Here is a 17426-nt window from a genome sequence, read left to right on the forward strand (position 1 = left end):
GGGACAGGGAGACCAGTCAGGTGTACAGTCTCAGGTAAGTGTGTTGAGCTTTTGTTAATGTTTTTTGGAGGTGTGTAGCTGTTCAGCAGATGCACACCACTGCCTCACCAATTTACACTATGATAAGCCAATTTATCAAGTGTTATGAAACAAAATAGTCTTTATTTAGAAGTACTACTGGGTTGGATGAGGTAGTTATTATGAGTATGGAAAAACAAATACTTCCAAACAAGTCATTGGCATTTCAAGAGAAATGGTACCAAGACTTTCCATGGCTACATTACAGTCCATCAGTTAAAGGGGTCTCGTGTTTTTACTGCAGCAAAGGTGTATCAAATCAGTTCTTTTTAGGTCATAGACCTGATGCTGCTTTCATTAGTACAGGCTTTAGAAATTGGAGAAAAGCCATTGAAACATTTAAACACACCAGACTTCCCAAGCCCACAGACATTATGTGACTGTGAGGGCACATCAGTCAAACCCAATCAGTGCCCATTTATCCAGTGCATGAGGTAAACAGCAGGAGGTGGAAAAATATTGCTTGAGGAAAATTGTTAGCACTGTACAATATGTGACAAGGCGGGGACAATCTTTAAAGCCCGGAACACACCAAGCCGACGAACTAGTGGCAACGAAAGCGGACAGCGGGGTTGGATCACGTCGGTAGTGTCTGGGTCCAAAGTTGCCCTGACACACCAAACTGACACTCGACACCCAACGGCCAAGTAGCACGTCCGTTCTGCACCTGCGTAAGAAGAAATTCCTTTCCGTACCAGCAGGTGGCTGTAGCTGAACAGCCAATCAGAATGATCAGATGGCCCGACTGACCGAAGAGCTCCGACACCGATTCAACATGTCGAATCGGCCAAAAAAAAAGCCAACGAGGACCAACTTCAGCCGACGGTGCGGAACACACTGAGAAAACTTAGTCGGCCGACGAACAAAAACTGCCCGATGGCCGACCATCGGCTTGGTGTGTTCCAGGCTTTAGAGGCCATATTGATGAAAGTGGGAATCTGTATCAGCTCCTGAAACTTAGGGCAGAAGAGGATGATCGCATTTTATTGAAATGGTTAACAGATCGCAACATTTCATACACAAGCCCTAAATCACAGAATGAAATCCTGAACATTATGGCCTATACTATAATCCGGGGTATTGCAAGTGAGATTAGGTCTCCAGCCCTTGTTCCATTTTCTGTAATAGTTGATGGCACCCAGGATATTTCTGGTGTTGAACAGGAAAGTGTCTGTCTTCTCTATGTGGACCATGACCTTGTACCACATGAGGAGTGTATTGGCTTATAGAGTTTATCAGCGACAACAGGCCAGTGCCTTGCCAAGATGGTAACTGATGTGCTATTGAGGCTCAATCTCCCCATGACTGCTTAACGTGGGCAGAGTTATGATGGTGCCTCAAACATGGCAGGAAAATACAGTGGTACACAGGCAATAGTGAGGGAGTAGCAACCATTAGCCCTCTATGTGCATTGTGGTGCACACTGGGTCAGTCTAATCACACGGGCTGGCTGCTTAGCCTCCCCAATGATTCGGGACTGCCTTTCTTGGGTCCACCAGTTAGGCATCCTTTTTAGCCAGTCAGGAAAATCTAAGAGAATGTTTCAAAACAGTTACCTCTGAAAATGTACCCATCACCACACCAAACCCCTATGTCCAACCAGGTGGACTCTGCGCAATTCTGCTATAATAGCTTTGCAAGGGCAGAATGAATGGGTACTTGGCAACCTAGAGGAGATGGCAAAAAGTTTATCTAGGACAGCTTCAACTGCCAGTGGTTTATTTGAGCACTTCAGCAAAGGTAAGACTTTGTTGGGCCTCACACTTGCTTCTGCTGTTGTTGGAGAGCTTGAGTGCCTAAACATTTCACTGCAGAAGAAGACCCAGACTGTCTCTGGTATGCAGGCTGCAGTAGATTGTGTCCGATCCTCTTTTCAGAGAAAGAGAAATGAGTTAAGAGATATCTTGAACTGTATGAGAAAGCTATAGCATTGGTTAACTCCATTGAATCAGTTGACCCTATTGAGACAGCAAATGCAAGGCACTTTGCTGGCAAAGCAGTGGATCATTACAGGGCAGAGTTCTTTAAAGTAATGGATTGTGTAGAGGCTCAGTTTGGTGACCGTTTCAACCAGGATAAAGACTCTGCAAAACTTAGAGAGTTTCCTTCTAACTGGGGTATTAAGTGATTCAATAGATGAGTACCCTGAGTTGCACAGAGGTTCTCTCTCAGTACAGCTGTCCCTCTTTCGCCAGAAATACCCCTGTAGCAGCAGTGGAAAGGCAGCAGAGGTCCTAAGGATAATGCCACTGGAGGTGCTGAGGCTATATGACCAAGTTGAGGTCCTCGTCAGAATCTTGTAGTTCAGTGCATTGCAGAGACTAAAGATGTGGCTAAGGGCTACTATGGTCCAAGACAGACTTAACAGTCCGTTAGTCTGCAATGTGCACAACGACAGGCTGGACAGCCTTAACATAAACAACATATGCCAAGAGTTTGTAGGCCCAGTGATACCAGGTAAAATACATTTGGTAATTTTGTTTAGTGCCTATCCCATCATGTAAGTGCTTTAAGTTACAGCTATTTGGTACTTTTGTTTAATATCTGTGCCATCATGTAAGTTTGCTTTAAACTACAGCTCTCAGATTCAACATTTTTCTCAAGTATTGGATTTTAGCATGGCTTTGTAAACAACATGACTCTTGTCGATCTCCTTAGTGGTTTCTTTATAATAGAAGCCAAAATAACTCCACACTGCAGTTCTGTACACCATGGTTGGTATAATTCTATCATCTTGTGAGCTGGGTTTGCTAATGCTAATGGTAACGATGCACCCTTGCGCTTCTCTGCATCACAGTTTACATTCTGAGATAACACTGCCATCTAGATGTAAATAAACAAATATCGATACAGCGTATTTGAGAATCAATACAGTATCACTAAACATAATATTGCAATATTTACGTGTATCTATATTTTCTTACACCCCTAGTAAAATCACTGTAATGCTTGTTATACAATCTTGTTGTAAATGTAAAAGCAGCACTTTGCAGATTTAATTACATATTTGAAAAAAGCCCAAACCAAATTCATTTCACTCGGCAGCCGAATTTGTAACGCCCCCAAGCAGCTATTTCCAGTCATGCACGTACAGCTCCGAAGTCTCTATAACTGTTTGTCAAAAATACATTTTAGCAACATATTCAAAAGCCGAAAACATCATCATGGGATCATATTATGTTTCTTAATCTACTAGTTCTAGTGTAAACTAACAAGCGACTGGTACTTTTATTTGTAAGGCAGAACTGTAATTGAGTGTTACATTTTCTCCAATTCGTGTGTGGGCAATACTGATATTTTATCATTTACCAAACCATTGAAATACATTGAATACATAATAAGCTGGGAATAAATACCTCCTGGTGACACAACATCTTAACAACAGTTATGGCAACCAGTGGCAGATCCTGGCATAGGCAATATAGGCAGCCAATAATGCGGCATGGGGCATAGCATGGGCATGGCTCAATTAGCTTTCAGACACGACTTTCTTCTTATCTTTATAGTTAAAGGGTTAGTTTACACAAAAATGAAAATTCTGTCATTAATTACTCACCCTCGTGTCGTTCCACACCCGTAAGACCTTCTTTCATCTTAGAACACAAATTAAGATATTTTTGATAAAATCCGATGGCTCAGTAAGGCCTCCATTGACAGCAACTTTATTCAACAATATCTAGTGATGGGCGATTTCAAAACACTGCTTCATTAAGCTTCGAAGCTTTACGAATCTTTTGTTTCGAATCAGTGGTTCTGCGCATGTATCAAACTGCCAAAGTCACGCCCCCCAGTGGTAAACCATTGAAATTTAGAAACACTTATGACGTAACGAAGCCTTGTTTACTAAAATCATGTGACTTTGGCAGTTTAATACACGCTCCGAACCACTGATTCGAAACAAAAGATTCATAAAGATATGGGCATCTGAAAGTGTTAATTATCTTGCTGTCAATGGAGGCCTCACTAAGCCATCGGATTTTATCAAAAATATCTTAATTTGTGTTCCGAAGATGGACGAAGGTCTTACGGGTTTGGAACGACATGAGGGTGAGTAATTAATGACAGAATTTTCATTTTTGGGTGAACTAACCCTTTAATTTGAGGTAGTTTCCTAGGCGTTATTTTAATGGCAAATATCGATGTATGCTGTAGTAATATTGGATGTACAAAAAGAAACAAGTTTAAAGGAAACCAAACCAAATCAATTCCAATATGCAGCTCCCTCATGGCCTTTCGTCCCAAGAACAGCCACTTGGGAGAGCGGTGCCAACCATCCCAGGGAAATCCCAACAAAACATGAGTTGTCACAGGCTCTTACTCTAGAATTATCTTTTCTCATGAAGAGGGTGTCTGATTTCACCTATAGGACACCAAATGAGTATATGATAAACTATATAGCCATGAGGATTCTGTCTTGAATAGGTTCCATATACAATTACTAGATATATTTGTTTCTCTCATTGTATTATTCATGTTGTTGAAGTGAATTTTTGCTCTATTATTTGTTCCTGTCAAAACCACAGGTTCAGGTTATCATTGATCTATTTGCACAGAAACACACCCATCAATCCCTTAAGCTCTCGCAGCACGTCTGTGTGCAATTACCTCATAAAGCGAAGCTTCCTTTATGGCCTCCTACAGGTGTTTGGCCTCCTACATCCGGATGTGGGTGGATTTTGCCTCTAGGGTCAGTGAACAAAGTACAAGCGAGACTGCGCAACAGCTGCCATTTTCAGTGAATAAGAACCTCTTTCTCTCTTTCTATTTACATTATTAATTATTATTTGAATGTAGGAATATATATGGGCCTTCACTAAAGACCATCTATCTATGGCGTATATGGAGTTACTGATGGATTACACTTGAGCTGCTCACTTTAATGGGTCGAAACCAAAAGAACCGACGTCTACATTTTGGGGGGAAAGGTAGAACCTTTTATGTCTAAACTGGAAAAAAAAAAAATTGAAATGTATTGCTATCAATCCAAGGGGATGGTCAGTTTAACTACATATTTGTTGTCATGTATATTAAATTAGCAGGTAGTAGTGATGATTTTAGAGTAATGGTTTTTGAATTGCACATTACATTACATTACGAAGATAGTATAAATGTAAGTACAGTATTCAGTAAATGGTCATTTCTGTTGATCAGATGTTTATGTGTAGTTTCAGATGTTTCAGATAGTTTCAGATCAGATGTTTATGTGAAGCCCACAGTCATATCAGCAAAACTGTATGCCGCCATTCCAGGTCATGATCACTGTGAGCCTGTGTTAAAAGGGCGTACATTTTCAGTTTTGCTCTATGTTGACATTAAATTTTTCAACTTTAGATATGACACTATTCAATGATTACAACAGTATTATTGAAAAGTGTCATATTATGACGTAGATCAGTATAAACTGAATGTACTTTGTGTGAGATCATACAATGATCTAATGCTTTCTCAGTTTCTCTGAATTGGGGAAAAGGTATTAGCATTTGGGTCAGTTCATGCTATCTCTCCATGTCTAAGAAACAACCTGTCCCATGTGTTTCACACAGGACTTTTACAGTAGTAGGTTTGAAATAAGCCACACTAAAAGAAATTCAGGAGACCTGGTGCTAATCCAATGGATGTTCTTGGGGAAAATGAGGCACTGCAGCAGTTTTTTAATGGTAAGGCACCTAAAAAACATTCACCTGATTTACCTCGGACCATATTTTATATTCTTTGTCTTTTAGTTAAACTATAACTAAATTAACATAATAATAATGCAATACCAAATATATTAATGCATAATTCATGTTCTTACATAGTGTAAATACACATACTGTAATCCAGTGCATATTTGAATAATTTGGAAACTCTGTTTGCTTCTTAAAATGTATGTCACTATCAGCCGTTATTTCTGTCAAAATTACATTATTGAAATCTGGTTACAAACAAGGAATTTGTAAGTATTTTGTATTTATCATTCTATGCAAACAACCTACTGTAGTTTAAGAACTATGAATGTTAGTATTTAATGGAGGTTGTATTTTATATGGTCTTCATGGCATTCCAAGCATGTAGGTGGCTTTACCATAGGTACAGTTTACCATATAGTTCAAGGTCACAGATCTATAAAATGAAGTCAGAAGAGCAAACAGATCAAGGCCCATTATGTGAACACACACAAACGTTTACTGTCACCTTGCCTTTTCTATACAGTATATCTTTTCTTGAATTTTAGAATTTAAATGTATTTTATTATTGAACAAATTGTTGGTTTTATTATACACTGATCAGCCACAACATTAAAACCACTGACATGTGAAGAGAATAACATTGTTTATATCATTACAATGGCACCTGTAAAGGGGTGGGATATATTAGGCAGCAATGAACAGTCAGTTCTTAAGTTTTATGTGTTGGAAGCAGGAAAATGGGCAAAGATCTGAGTGACAAGGGCCAAATAGTGATGGATAGACTGCATCAGAGAAAGTGGTAATGATGTCCCCTTTCCATCTCCAAAAGCACCTACAATTGGCATGTGAGCATCAGAACTTGACCGTGGAGCAATGGAAGTTTAATAATCACATGTATTTGGCAGGTGGTTTTAATATTGTGGCTGATCAGTTTCTGGCTGCTATGAAGCTCTCTCAATCTTCTACAGATTGTTTGGTCTGATTGTCAGCCTGTTTTGTCTTGCCGAGGCACCTCATGTTCATCCTCCTTATCCTCTAAGAATGGCTTTTGTCTGAGATTTGTTTCGCAGTCCATAATCAGGTTGTTTGTCTGAAGTGTCAGTCAATACTTCAGTTATCTGAGATGGTGGCCTTTGGAAGCTGGTCTCTGGATCAGATCAGATGTATTGTGAGAGGTTCTTCGTGTCTCTTTCCTATTTTGACATTATTGTGATGTCCAGGTATTCGATGATTGGTGAGACATGCAGTGAGACATGTTTGTGGATCTTTTGAAATTTCTCAAAAGTGTCTAAGCCAGAAAGTCTGTACAGCATTTTGACTACAGAGGTAGATGTTTGCAGTCAGTGTTAGGAGTCTTGACCATAGAACTATACAACCTATTTAAAATATAAGAGCGATCAAAGCCGTTTTTAATTGGAATGTGCAAGGCTTCTGGGGCCAGTTGCACCAGCTGGATGTAAAGTAAGGTACAAGCCCTATGCTGGGCTTAGTTGCGTCCAGCTTTTCAAATAATATTTCTGTTTCACCAATTTAAAAATGACCAGTCTCAAGTCTCAATTACACCCAGTGCAGATGATGTGCATCCATGGTGATCCATTCTACCCCACTTATAGTTGAGATGCCATTCACGTAGTTATGGTTTACAAACTTACACTTAGTAATAATAAAGAACTGAATTGCTCATTACATCGTAATTAAAGCCACCATGCCATCTTATTGTTACGTGTTTGGTTTATTTGTTCATGTTTAAAGTCTCCCTCAGTCTCGGTCGGTTCTCGTTGATCATAATGTGGTTTTTCTCCTGCGTTTTTCCTTGTTCCTGAGTGTTTGATGATTAAAGTCTGCCTTCTAGAATTCTTCCTCGTCGTGTGCATTTCTAAGGACATGTTACATAACACTGCGTAAACGTTTCCTTGTGAGTCAGTGTTTTTATATCTGAAGTCTCTCTCCCTGTACATTCTTAAGTCATGTCACCTTTATTTATATAGCACTTTTTATAATACAGATTGTTTAAAAGCAGCTTTACTTATATGTATGTTTCATATGGATTACATAACCTGAGAATATTTGTTTTCCATTTGAATTGGTTCATTTAAAAGTAGACATTTTGGGTTACACTTTATTTCAAGGTGTCTTTGTTACACTGTAATTATACATTTAAGTACTGAGTAATATTAATTAACTACATGTACTTAGTATAGGGTTAGGAGTAGGTTTTGATTTGGTTTAGGGTTAGTTGCATGTAATTATGCATAATATATAATTATTAATATAGTAACTACATGTAACAATGACAATAAAATAAAGTGTTGCCACATTTCGCTTTCTATCGATATTTTTTTTTTTATGTCTGTGAGGCAAGTTTACGTGGAGTTTCGGTTCTTTTCTCTTTTTTTTCTTTTTTTTTTTTGGTGCACAGAGACAGCAGAAAGCCCACCCTGTTTGCTTTCATTATTTTACAAAAGCACAATGTTTTGTTGTTATTGTGAGTGCTCACAAATAAAAGACTCTTTACAGATTTAAAATATGCATTACTCTTATCTGTATGACCAGAAAATGATGGAGTATTTTAAGTGCAAGTGATCGCACCGCCGTCTCCATGTTAGCTGTCATGCAGTAAGCACGCTACTATTCAGCTTTCACACTCTGCACAAACACTTAAATAGCCCACATTTTTCTAGGTTAATGTTAGAGCAAGCGTCCATGTAAAGTTGCTACTACTTACGTGTTTGAGCATTATTTGAGGTCGATGATAGATAGGCGAACATTTGGATGTCCTGTCTGATGTACTGTAATTACCACATAGACCAGCTGTTAATCTGCAGACTGCGTGACTTTGCCACTTCCTGTGGATTTTTTTCCCCCTGCATCTAAGCGACTAATAAAATTTTGGTCGACTAAGCCTCTTCTCGCCGATTAATGGTTAGTCGACTATTAAGGGGACAGCACTAAGCAAACCAGAGGCGACAGTGGCAAGAAACCTAAACTTCATTAGGTGACAGGATGGAGAGAAAAAAAACCTTGGGAGAAACCAGGCTCAGTCTGGGGTCCAGTTCTCCTCTGGCCAACAAACAAACACGATGTGATTATGATTCATTTGGCACCACAAGTCAGAAGTCATTTGGAGGAATGAGGTAGCCCAGTGGAGCTAGAGGGATGATGGACAATGGTGGAATCGAGGGATCGATGAGCCACGATGGAGCCGCAGGATCAGAGGGTTAAAGCAGAGTCATGGGTTTGCAAAGCTTTAGGCTCAAACTCTGAAGACCATGGAAGTGCAAGCCAGGAGACTGTGGTAATGTCAGTGGAGCTGGAGGGTTGAGGGGAGCTGGAGGAGCAGAAGGCTGAAGAGGAGTTATGGCCTGGCGACTGCACAAATTCAGTGGAGGAGGAAGGATAAGGGAACTGGATGGAACAAGAGAATCATCCGTGCTGGACGGGACCAGTGGAGGAGGAAGGTCTAGGGCCCCGGATGGAACCGAGTAATCTAGTATAAGGGTGTAAGGGTGGGGACTGGTTCTGTGGCAGATAGTTCAATCAGCCACTGAATCAGTTCAATCAGCCAAAGATGGACTGAGCTTTGGACACTAGCTTCCGGACAGACATTTTCGTCTGCCCATTGAGTACCACATAACAGAAAACACAGTGACTCGTTAGGGTAGTGCACAATGTGAGCCAGTTCTAGAAACTCATTTGTGTGGTCCTCGAGGGAATTGTTCCCACTAAGCGAGGACAAGGATTTGTACTCCTGTTAGATACATTTTGTCTCGTTCTTCTGTCACAGTGTGGTTGCAAAGGAGGAGAGTTGAGGTGAGTATCTACTTTGAAATGGTATATTTATTAAACAACTCTGGAACATGGCAGCACAATAAAATAACAAGAGCAAAGAAAACAAAATCATACATTGATGAAGGCAACCAAGGAAGCAGGAACTAAACACAGGAAATGAGAAAATGGGAACAATAGAATGAAATGTATATCAAAATAAGAGTCTCTGAACAAAACAGGGCATAACATTTATACTGTCCCTCTTAGCAAGATGATGCATGGTATACGATTTCTGCAAATCCAGATATATGTTCATATTTAATATTTCCTGAATATATTACATAAATAATTACATAAATAATAATTATATATTTTGTGTTAGGTTAATTACTTGTGTCGGCAGTGTGCAGTAGGCACACCCATCTTAACGATTGCTATATAGTAGGGGTGTAACGGTACATATATCCGTCCCAAACCGTCATGGTACGGACATCACGATTTGGTGCATGCAGTCAGACGACGAATACAGTCAGTCAAAGGCGATCCACACTCCAATCCAGAAGTTGGTGTGCGGTAATGCAATGCTGTTTGCTAACTGCCACAACAGGAAAAAGAGCAGAAGAAGAGACAATCTATGTGCAAGAGCTTGCTAGTAGCCTATACGCTGAGTTTCGATTAATTTTTGTAACATGCTTCACAAATGTCACGGAAAGGAAACCATGATGCAGAAAGCGGCATTCTGTTTGTTTTCTTTATTTTACAAAAGCACAATGTTTTGTTTTTATTGTAAGTGTACACAAATTAAAATAGACCCTTTAAAATTTCGAATGATGTCATAATCTTATCTCTATGACCATAAAGTATTTTAAGTTGTTTCCGATGTTATAATAGGACAAATCATTTGACGTTGTGCAATTTGTGTCGTGGAAGTCTTAATACTATAGTCCAGTGATGAAATATGTGTGTCCTGGAAATGGGAAGCCTCAGGTGCTGCTTTACTCACTGTCTCCTTGTGGAAAGGTGAAGAAGGCTCTTTTTCTCCTCCTCGCTCATCTTTCTGTGATTTCTTGAAAAAGTGTAATATTGAACTTTGTGCATCTACCATTGTCACCGCATGTTAATGAACTCTCACGTGCAAAGAAAATGACAGTGTAGACTATACAATTTTTTGTTTTTTTAAGCTATCAGGAATCTCTAGAGACTACAGGAGTGCAAAAACGAATCTCTGCACACGTTTTATTTTTCATTGTTCTATTTTGTACTTTTATAACAAACAATGCTTTTCAGTTTTGTAGCTGATTGTGACTGAATATCTTGTTTGTTTTTTTTATCAGCCCTACAAAAAAATATGACCTATGCAAGAGTGCATTTACTGCTTAGTGCTTTTAATACACTAAAGGAGGCTGTACTGTTCCAATTACCTCAGGTGGACTAAATGCTGCTAGGTGGAACAAACTGTAATTTGCACTACTGTCTGTTCAAAATAAAAATAAAACTAGAATTGGGGATTTGTTGATATGTCCTGTTGTACCAAACTCGTATTGAACCGTGACCCCAAATCCAAGGTACTTACCGAACCGTGACTTCCGTTTACTGTTACACCCCTACTGTGAATTGAGCATAAACATTACAGTTCATGTCCGCAGTAACAATTAATTCACAGACATGAATCCTAAAAACTATTCCTGTCCGAACAAGTCATGACTTTTCACTTTACGCCTACCTTTGACTAGGCATAAGATTTAGTCTTAGACATAGAACTGGATGGTGCAACAGGTACACAAGTCTCAAGGTGCATTTTACAGTGCAACCGGCCCATGGTGCCAGCCATTTCCAGTTATTTTAGCTATTCAACAGTCTGTAAGGCTGCTTGATGTAGTTGCAAATATTAATTATGGTTAACTTATGGTAAACTGAAGAGTCTCACTTTATATTAGGTGCCTTTAACTACTATGTACTAACATTTAAATTAATAATTTGATACAGTGCACTTATCGTGTACATACATGTTTTTAAATTGTACTATATATATATATACATACATATATATACACATATATACACACACACACACACACACACACACATATATATATATATATATATATATATATATTTTTTTTTTTTTTTTTTTTTTTTTTTTTAATAAAATACCAATTGACCCTTCACTTACACCTTCACCCACCCTTAAATCTACCCATACCACCAAACCTATCCCTAACCTTACCCATATCCCACCTCAATAGCAGTACAAGTGTTTGCAATACAATATGAACACAATAAGTACATTGTACTTATTTTTTTGATGTAAGTACATAGTAGTAAAGGACACCTAAAATAAAGTGTGGCCAACTAAAGCTCAAATGTGCTTGCATGACTCGAGAGAACCAATGAATAAAATTACTGAATAAAAGTTCAATCTGTTCATCATTTAATTAAAGCAATTGTGTCTCTTCAGAAGACTTGTATTAAACCACTGGATTAAGATGGATTACGTTTGCCATCTCTTTATATTTTAAAGATGAACAAAAGTGCATTGGCATAAAGAAAGTATGTAAATCCAACAGCAGACTGGTAGCATAACCCCAGAGCTCAATGCAGCTTGAAATCCAGTTCTGAGCTGCTATAGCACCTCATTTATCAAATTTATTACATGAGGTGAATTTTCAACAGTAGAAAAGATTTTAACATCTTTTTTTTTTTTTTTTTTTTTTCAGGCCAAGATGTGAGTGGTGTGTTGGAGAGTGCTGCGGTAGACACCAGTATTCTGGAACAGTATTTGAGCAATGAGACAGATCCCACTTTGTGAGTTTTTTTCAGATATTCGAATTAATTTTCAAGTAAAGTCCACATAATCTCTTCTAAATGGCCATTTGAGTACACGTTTTTCTCATTTCTTAGCATGTTACCCGAGTCTCCACCAGATTCAGGATCAGAACGTAGTTCTCCACCACAAATACAAGAACAAAGCAGCCAGGACATGTATAGCCAATCAGAAGACTCCTTCCCTCCATCTTGTTCCTTTAAAGACAGAAAACCAGAGCACTGTGGTGGTGCAGGACTTATGTATGATGTTGGCAGAACCCTTGGGAACCACATCAAAGCTGTTTCACCTGCTTCGGTACCTCAGTACTGTCTCAACACAGCTGAGAGTTACATACAGGCAACCACGTCCCATAATGCACCCATCCATGGTATCCCGCAGTATACTCAGTGCTCACCGATGGGTCTTTCAGCGGGACATATGCCAACTAATACTGCTGCAGCCTCCTCATGTGTGCCCCATGCTATCCACCCAGAGACTGTGTACCCTTATATGCCCCCAAAACACGACCAACATATAGGGTAAGATACATGTGCCGCATGTGCTGTTCTGCTTCCTTATTAAGTTTATTCAGTATATTCACAGTCTGCAGTGCTTGCTTTAACAGAAATTTCTTACACAAAAATAAGAAAAGAAGAAGGTCAAACTCTTTTGATGGGCACACAGAGCAACGCATGTGCACTGACACGGTTTGGGCCAAACCATCATTCTGTGAGTATTACATCTTATGCAGAATATTTAACTCCTGTCTGAGGTGACCATGGTCTATTTTCCAGTCTATAAATGTTCCTTTGTAGCATTTCATCTTGCAATATATTGGTCAGATCCAATTTAAAAAGCTGTAAAATGCACAGAAGGGTGCTTTCATGAGGGTGCTTTCACTCTACCACTTTGGTCTGCACCTGGGTTCGTTTAACATCACAGTTCAGTTTGTTTGGATGATGTGAATACTGTTTTCCAAAATAAGATGTACAACCGCAAAGTCAAAATAAAATAGTAAAAGTTTGATGCTGATATGAACACGGTCGTACTAAAATGCGGAGGGGAACCGCTGTTGATGACGTATGATTTGATAAAACTGTGTTTGTGTGTGTTCTCACTCACTTTTCTGACAACCGGTACTGACGCACCGCAAGTGGAGAGAATGTATAGGCCCAGGGCCTACAATGTACACTCGCCAAGCTCCAAATGTAAGTAAAAATCAACATTGGTGAGTATATGTAATGGGTGTCAGTCACCAGTTGGCCTGTAATATTTTTATGAATTCTAACAATGTAATGTTTTTGAGAACATGAACGTAAACAAACGTGAACGACGCTCGGGACAGACATCACAAGAGTTTAAGCCTTCGCAATTAAAATATTCAAGCGCAAGTAGAAGCAAAAGAGAACTTAACTCACGTGCTGTGTGAAAAGTTTTGAAGAGAGGGCATATTAATTGCCCATCAACTATGTTGGGTACATCATTACGGTTTGCAATATTTTTATGATTTTATTTTAAATAAATATTAAAATGTGAGGTTAACCTGATCAAGAAAATAACATTTGGTTGGCCAGACACGTCTGCCATTGAAATTATGAGGCAAAATGGTGAAATTGTCTACTTTGTTACCTGTCAACTATGTTACTTGCGTCAGCTATGTTACTGTCATTGTCAACTATGTTTTGACTGATCTTTTACATTTTAAATATCTATACTTTGATACTTACTTCAGGGTATAGTTACTTCAGGGTATAGTTTAAATCCACATGGACTGGAGTTTTGCATGACATTCTTAAAATTATCAAAATGATCTTTAAAGTAAAACTGGCCAATATAGTGTTCGAGGTTTCACGCTAATATATGCATGGCCTAGTGGCCAATCTTCACTGATTTTACATTCCATCAGAAAGAATATGAAGGTGTGAAGGTTAAATTAGCAGAGCAATAGCATTGTACATTAAATATCGCAATCCACACAACATAATGGGAGACATATCAGAGTTCAAAAAAGGACAAATTGTTGGTGCAAATCCTGCTGGCTCATCTGTGACCAGGCCAGTCTTTGTGGTGTATCGAGTGCTATGGTATCCTGGGTAATGTCGGCTTACCACCATGTAGGAAAAAACACATCTAACAGGAGTAACTGTTGACACAAGAGGAAGCTGTCTGAAAGTGATGCCCAGGCATGAACCTGGATTGTATCCAAAAAAACATAAAACCACAGTTACCCAACTCACTGCACCTTGACACTCCGGTTTCCATCAAAACTGTTCGTCAGAAGCTCCACAGGGTCAATATTCACTTTCAGGCTGCTATAGCCAAAATTTTTGGTCACTCGTGGTGCCAACAGTGCAAATCTTGGGCTGTGGACAATGTGAAACATGTATTGTTCTCTGATGAGTCCACCTTCACTGTCTTTCCCACATCTGTGCGAGTTACGGTGTGGAGAAGCCCCAAAGAGGCTTAACACCCAGACTGTTGTGTGCCCAGAGTAAAGAACAGGGGTGGATGAGTGATGGTTCGGGCTGCAATATCATGGCATTCCCTATTTGCTTGATGGGTGCGTCACTGCCAAGGACTACCAAACCATTCTGGAGGACCATGTGCACCTAATGGTTCAAACATTGTACCCTAAAGGAAGTGCCATGTATCAGGATGATAATGCCCCAAAACACACCGCAAGACTTGTGACAGAATGGTTTGATGAACATGAAAGTTGTTAAACATCTCCCATGGCCTGCACATTGACCAGATCTAAATATTTTTTAGCCATTTCTTGGTATTTTGGAGGTGCAAGTTGGAAAACGTTTTCCTCCACTAGCATCACATAGTGACCTGGCCACTGTTCTGGAAGAGAAATGGCTCAAAATCCCTCTGGCCATTGTGAAGGACTTCTATCTGATGAAATGATGCTGTATTAGCTGCAAAAGGAGGCCCTATCACACCATACTAATAATTTATTGTGGTCTAAAACCTGGTGTTTCAGTTTCATTGTCCAACCCCTATAGATGTATGATAAAAATGTTCTTGTCCTTAATGACCATGCTGTGAATTTACACAAATATCTGCAAAACATAACATTCTTATAAGTTTTTTTAAAGGAATCACTGTAAACTGAAACCAATAGTTGTTTTACTGAGAAAACATATTGTTTTTACACTTTTGAAATGTACCCTGGATTATAGAATGACTCTATCTCTAAATATTAAACATGTTTTATATCCTTCACCTGGATGGACTGTGAAAATCTGTCAACTCAGACTGTGCCAAAATTGCACATTGTTTCTGACTCTTGGCAGTTAGCGACGACTTGTCCAGACTGCAATTAAGTCATGTAGTATATTCCAGCCTATACATATTTTGTGAATATCTTTGCTTAATGTCTGTGTTGTCTTCAGGTCCAGAGAGTGGATCATATGAAGCACAGTCTTATGACAGTGATGCCACTGGTGGAAGTCCAGCAAGCAGTGCGCACCAGCTGCTCACATGGGACCAGTATCAGCCCAGTCAGTGGTGCTCGCTCCACAACAGCAGATCTGAAACGCTGTGAGTAGCTACCAAGACTTCCTAGCCTGGCGATTAATAAAGTAATCTGATCTTTTTTCTTCTTCAATAGAAATGCTACAACCAATGTAATTTCTTGAATAAGAATATGTGGACATCTAAACATGAAAACTCAGAGTGAGGGTTTAAACTTTTTTAGAAATCACGATGTAAGTTCGATCTAAGTTCGTGTGGAGCCACATTTACTGTGAACAGAGCCGCTGTAACCTGCACTCATCTAAATAATAAAATCGTTGCTTTTAAATGAATTTTGTGCAGTGGTTAGTTAACTTTTTTATTAAGGGGACATATTTGCCACATTAAATGGGCAATTTTGCCTTTATAAGTGCAATTTTATATGCTGTTACCAATCAAAATCCATTTTGCACTGCAGAATTGGCAGAGAAGCTGCAGCTAAAGCAACATTTAGAAGTATTTACACTGCAGTTACAATTGCATAAATAATGCTGAGATTGATTAAAAAAATATTATTTAGAATATTGAAATATATATATTTTTTAAATCAAATGATACTTTAAATATTAAATTTAAACTGCTAGTAGGTTGTGACTGAGTTCAGGAAAGAAGCAAGTGACTGTCCTTATGAAAGGATTACTGAATCATTGATTGGTTCATGATTAATCCAGGAACGAAACACCACTGTGTGTTACTCAGACACGCACAACAGTTCCACTGTGGCTTTGTTTACAACTATTTTTCGTTGACAAAAGCAGACAATATTTACAATATTGTACCTAAAATGTAAATCACAACATTAACTTCTTGTTCATTTTATAAAATCAATATCACATTTGCAGTCGTGCTGATATTCACAAAAAACTGCACACTTGCCCCTACTTGATCATTCATAGACATCTTGTATCCCTTTTTTTTGTGTAGACCACCTCCAGGTTACCATGTAGACACTGATAAGGGCTTCAGCTACTCCACAGCTGATGAAGCCTTTGTGTGTCAGAAGAAGAACCACTTCCAGGTGACTGTTCACATAGGGATGGTTGGAGATCCCAGATTTGTCAGAACCCCAGCAGGTCTCATGCCCGTTGAGAGCTTCCATGTGAAGGTGTTTGGGATCAAGGTAGTGACAACATGGCCGAAAACCTTATGGAAACATTTATGATCTGAATGCAGATGGTTTGTTTGACGCTTGAACCCTTTTTGTAGCTTGAAGCACAGAATCATTTCATCACCATCGAGCAGTCTCAGTCGGATCGCAGCAAGAAGCCTTTTCTGCCAGTCAGGTGAGTATCAGGATACTTAAAACTATGCATGTGGAAAAACTAAAACTATTTATAATGTGTAATTTATCCTGGTTTTTGTTTTTTTCCCATTTCTTTTAGAGTAAATTTGCCAGGAGACAAAATCACCAAGGTGACATTAGGACGCTTACACTTTAGTGAAACTACGGCGAATAACATGAGGAAAAAGGGCAAACCCAATCCTGATCAGAGGTTGGTTACAAACAATCTCTGTCATCTCTGAATGCAACTTTGGTCAAATTTGCTCAATAAAGTTTTTTTGAAGGTCTAACATTTGGACAGTTT

At 39.0% G+C, this 17426-nt stretch overlaps 2 protein-coding genes and 1 long non-coding RNA gene across 5 annotated transcripts in view; 2 read left to right on the forward strand and 1 right to left on the reverse strand.

Moving 5' to 3' along the window:
* Positions 1-17426, reverse strand: part of LOC127511301 (uncharacterized) — a 449991-nt gene that overhangs the window by 242278 nt on the left and 190287 nt on the right. The gene's annotated exons all lie outside the window — the stretch shown is intronic.
* The window catches only part of LOC127511092 (gastrula zinc finger protein XlCGF57.1-like), a 159720-nt gene that overhangs the window by 100865 nt on the left and 41429 nt on the right, over positions 1-17426 (forward strand). The window lies entirely within an intron of this gene.
* LOC127511076 (myelin regulatory factor-like protein) overlaps positions 4774-17426 on the forward strand; it is a 33017-nt gene continuing 20364 nt past the window's right edge. Inside the window, exons 1-9 of one of the 2 annotated variants that reach the window (XM_051891488.1) lie at positions 4774-5003; positions 5622-5735; positions 12233-12320; positions 12417-12860; positions 12947-13050; positions 15720-15867; positions 16765-16960; positions 17047-17123; positions 17223-17333. In XM_051891488.1, coding sequence (XP_051747448.1) covers positions 5690-5735; positions 12233-12320; positions 12417-12860; positions 12947-13050; positions 15720-15867; positions 16765-16960; positions 17047-17123; positions 17223-17333 — 1214 coding nt within the window. In that variant the 5' untranslated portion in view covers positions 4774-5003; positions 5622-5689. Of the gene's footprint in view, positions 5004-5621; positions 5736-12232; positions 12321-12416; positions 12861-12946; positions 13051-13071; positions 13530-15719; positions 15868-16764; positions 16961-17046; positions 17124-17222; positions 17334-17426 lie in introns of those variants that run through there. The other variant, XM_051891489.1, reaches the window with a different exon arrangement.

Source organism: Ctenopharyngodon idella, chromosome 4 (genome assembly GCF_019924925.1).
Source record: "Ctenopharyngodon idella isolate HZGC_01 chromosome 4, HZGC01, whole genome shotgun sequence".
Lineage (NCBI taxonomy): Eukaryota > Metazoa > Chordata > Actinopteri > Cypriniformes > Xenocyprididae > Ctenopharyngodon > Ctenopharyngodon idella.